At 34.5% G+C, this 3442-nt stretch overlaps 1 protein-coding gene across 1 annotated transcript in view; it reads left to right on the top strand.

Annotated features, from left to right (window-relative positions):
* Positions 1–3442, top strand: part of LOC107473223 (uncharacterized) — a gene marked incomplete in the record, with an annotated part of 3661 nt that extends 219 nt beyond the window's left edge. The window contains 3 exon segments of the mRNA XM_021134851.2: positions 74–107; positions 967–1164; positions 2670–3442. Of these exon segments, the coding sequence (XP_020990510.1) occupies positions 1002–1164; positions 2670–3331 (825 nt within the window).

Below are 3442 nucleotides of genomic sequence, written 5' to 3'. Positions count from 1 at the left end.
CGTCGTCGGCCCTGTCGTCTTCGTCTCTGTCCTCGGCGTCAAGCCTCTATCTTCGAGCCCCCTCTCTCTCTCTGTCCGAGCTCACTTCTCTTCCTCCCTCGCCGCCGGTAAGCACTGCTGCTTTGTTGCTGGTTTTCTGAAATAATGGTTGATGGTTGATTTGAATGATTCTGTTAAATTTTTTTGCCAATTTAATTTGTCAGCGTTAATTTTGTTGATGGGGTCCTGAGATGGGGTTGATGGTTGATTTGAATGGTTGTTGTTAATTTTGTGTTCTGAGTTGGGGTTGTTGCTGATGTGATTCTGAATTTAGTTTGATGCTGAGTTTGGATTCTTTGCTTAATTTTTTTGTTTTTGGATTCTCTGGTTTTGGATGCTGAGTATCTGTTTTTGGATTCTGAGTTTTTGTTGTTGAATACTTTATTAGAAGCCTTTGTTGAAAATTTTTGTGATTCTGAATTCTTTTGCCAATGGTTTGAGTTTTTGTGTAAGATTGTGTTTTCCATTGTGGCTGATTATTTGATTATTAGAAGTTATTGTTGAAAATTTTCTTATTCTAAATTTTCGTTGTTGATGTGATGAGTGTTGCTGCTGATTACTTGATTAGAACTTAGAAGTTATTTAGAATTTTTTTTATTTTGTGAATTTTTAATGATAAAATATGAACAAGTTATTATGTGAAATTATAAAATTTTGAATTTTATTAGTTTAGAAATCATTGAATTTGAATTTTTGAAATTTAATATTGAATTTGAATAATTTTATTGTATATTTAATTAAATCGGTTTAATGACCGGTTTGGTTCTCGCAACCTTGCTAAATAGAGACAATTAAAACTTCAAAAGACTAAATTAAGATTAGAGTGCAAGTTCACGGATCAAATTGAGTATTGACCTTGTGTCGAAATTTTAACCCCTATAGTAATTCTTTTATTTTGACTGAAATTTTTATTATGAATTGAAAAAGGCCGAGACTAATTCGAGAGCTGCGAGTAACAAACGATGGCAGAGAACAGCAGAGAAACCCGAAGACGAAGAAGGATCCTCGATCAAGGATCCGACCGCCTTGCCTTCATTACGGGTCGGATCCAAACCCTCCCAACTCAGCCACAACCCGATTCTTCATCTCGTTCCGGTCATCCAACCACTACCTTTACTACCACAAGTACGTTTTCCATCTTTTCTCACCTTTCCCTTTCTTCATAACTGAATCTCAAATTCAGAACAAAAACTCACAAATTGCAGTAGCATTTTTACTTGTTTTTAATTTCTTATGCAATCCGATTCCAGACCCTAGAATTCTTATATTCACACCTAATTCCTGTAGCTATTATTAGTTTCCCCATCAATTGATTAGTCAGTTTTGACTGTTAATTGACTTAGGGATTAGTTAGTCTTGATTATAAGCTTCTTTTGAATATGAGATAACATAATTCAATTAGGTAAATGATGTTGAGTTCCGAACAATTCATAACTAGATTCATACTTTGAAGTGAGAATGGGCTTGAATTTGTTGGCTATGAGAATTAGGTTCTCTAGATTGGCTATTGGATTTGGAATTGTTAATCATTTTCATATTGGATAGGCAACTAGTGAGTTTGTAGCTGCTACTCACTACTTGTATGAATAAGATTTAGATGTTTAAGTATTTCATTAGAAATTGTTTTGTGAAATAAGATTGAGGATGTCATTAGCCAGAGAACTTGGTTTTCTAGATTAGCTATTGCATTTGTATCAATTTATCACGAAGTTGAATTCAGAAGATTTAACATCTATCATATTAGCTAGACAACTATCCCCTGCATCCATGAATGTAAGTTTGACAAAAACAGTACGTCAAAAAATTAATGTATCTAGATGTGATGTACGCATTTTCTCAAAATAACAGTATGTAGTAGACAGAGGTAGTAAACAACCAGTCGGTAGGGTAGAGTCTATTATTTTCTTGAATCAGACCAGAAGTTTTAGACAATTTTATTGGTTGATTCATTTCATAAAATAAAATTAGGGTAAACTAACAGAATGGTACCCGAAAGTCCATATTACTGAAAAAATATCCGAAAGATACGAACGATAAACAAGCTTTCTAAAGATTTAAAAACCTGAAAAAAATAACCAAAAATATATTTTGTTTTATTAGTAACAAACTAATTTTGTTTTTGGCAAACGAGGTGTGCATTTGATTCAAATTTTTGTATGAACATTTGGATAAGTATTTAGAAGATGCATGCAAAAACTAGAGCAAAATTTGATCACTGGACCTCTTTTTTCTTCTTTTCAAAATAAAAGTGGTCATTCACCAAACAATTCACTGTGGTAGAATCACCAAATTTTATGGATGAAAATGTTTCATGTTTTCTAATCATACTCGCAAAAAAGGGCATCAAAATCCGTTCTCTAAAGCTTTTTGAGAATATGTATCTAATATGTGGTTATTTTTGTCACTTTTTAAATCTTTCAAGGGTTTAATGGTTGTTCGTATCTTTTGAAATTATTTTTGTCAGTTATATAAATTTTTGGGTCTCGTTTCGGTAGTTTACCTATAAGATTAAGAATCTTGTTGGTTAGGGAATATGGATATCTAGAATGGCTAGGATAAATTTCCTACAAAATTGTATGTTGGAATGAATAGTAATTACCATTTTGTTGACAAGCCCTGTTTCTTTTCAGCTTTGCCTAATGACGAGGCAGAGAAGAAATCAGATTCTATTATGTTAAATCACAATTCGGTTGTTGTTCCATCCCGCGAAGCCGATGCAAGTGTCAGTGGAAGCCAAACACCATTGCATGAACACGAGCCCAAAAGTGCAATTTCAGGTGTCCTTAAATCTCAAGATGAGCATGTTCAGCCATCTCAAGATTTGCCTCCTGATATCATAGAGACCGAGCAACAGTCACGACAAATGCCACAGATGGGAGAATCTAAACTTCGGATCACCCCAAGTGAAATAAGTTCTGCCATTGATGCCTCAAGGTTTACCCGCCTTCTTTGTTCTGTCGTTGTGGCTGTACTTGTAGTTGCTTCTTATCTAGGATTTTCTCTGATGAGTAGCAAGTTGATTAAGAGTATAACAAGCTTTAGGCCACTGTACTTAGTTTTGGTAACTGATTTGTCGATTGTGGCTGCACGTGTTCTTTCTGGCAAGCAAAGAGGTTTTCGAAGGTCTAACGGGAGAGAGTATAGAACTCCTTCTGATGGAGATCAATACGCACAGCTAGCTAGGACATTGGAATTAGGCTTGGTTATGAAGAACGCCATGGATGCTGTGTTCATTGATTGTGCTGTTTATGCAATCATCGTCGTATGCGGCATTTCTCTTTTCCAAACATAACAATGAATTCTTTTATTAGCTTGAAACTTGTTTTTGTGCTTTATTAAGTGACTTTTGTATTGTGTGAATTATGATTAAGCTTTTAGTTCATCAATTTCCCTCAGATTTAAG

Source organism: Arachis duranensis, chromosome 2, assembly GCF_000817695.3.
Source record: "Arachis duranensis cultivar V14167 chromosome 2, aradu.V14167.gnm2.J7QH, whole genome shotgun sequence".
Taxonomy (NCBI): Eukaryota; Viridiplantae; Streptophyta; class Magnoliopsida; order Fabales; family Fabaceae; genus Arachis; species Arachis duranensis.
The sequence above is the reverse complement of the archived record's forward strand: the minus strand, read 5'-3'. Positions and strand labels throughout refer to the sequence as shown.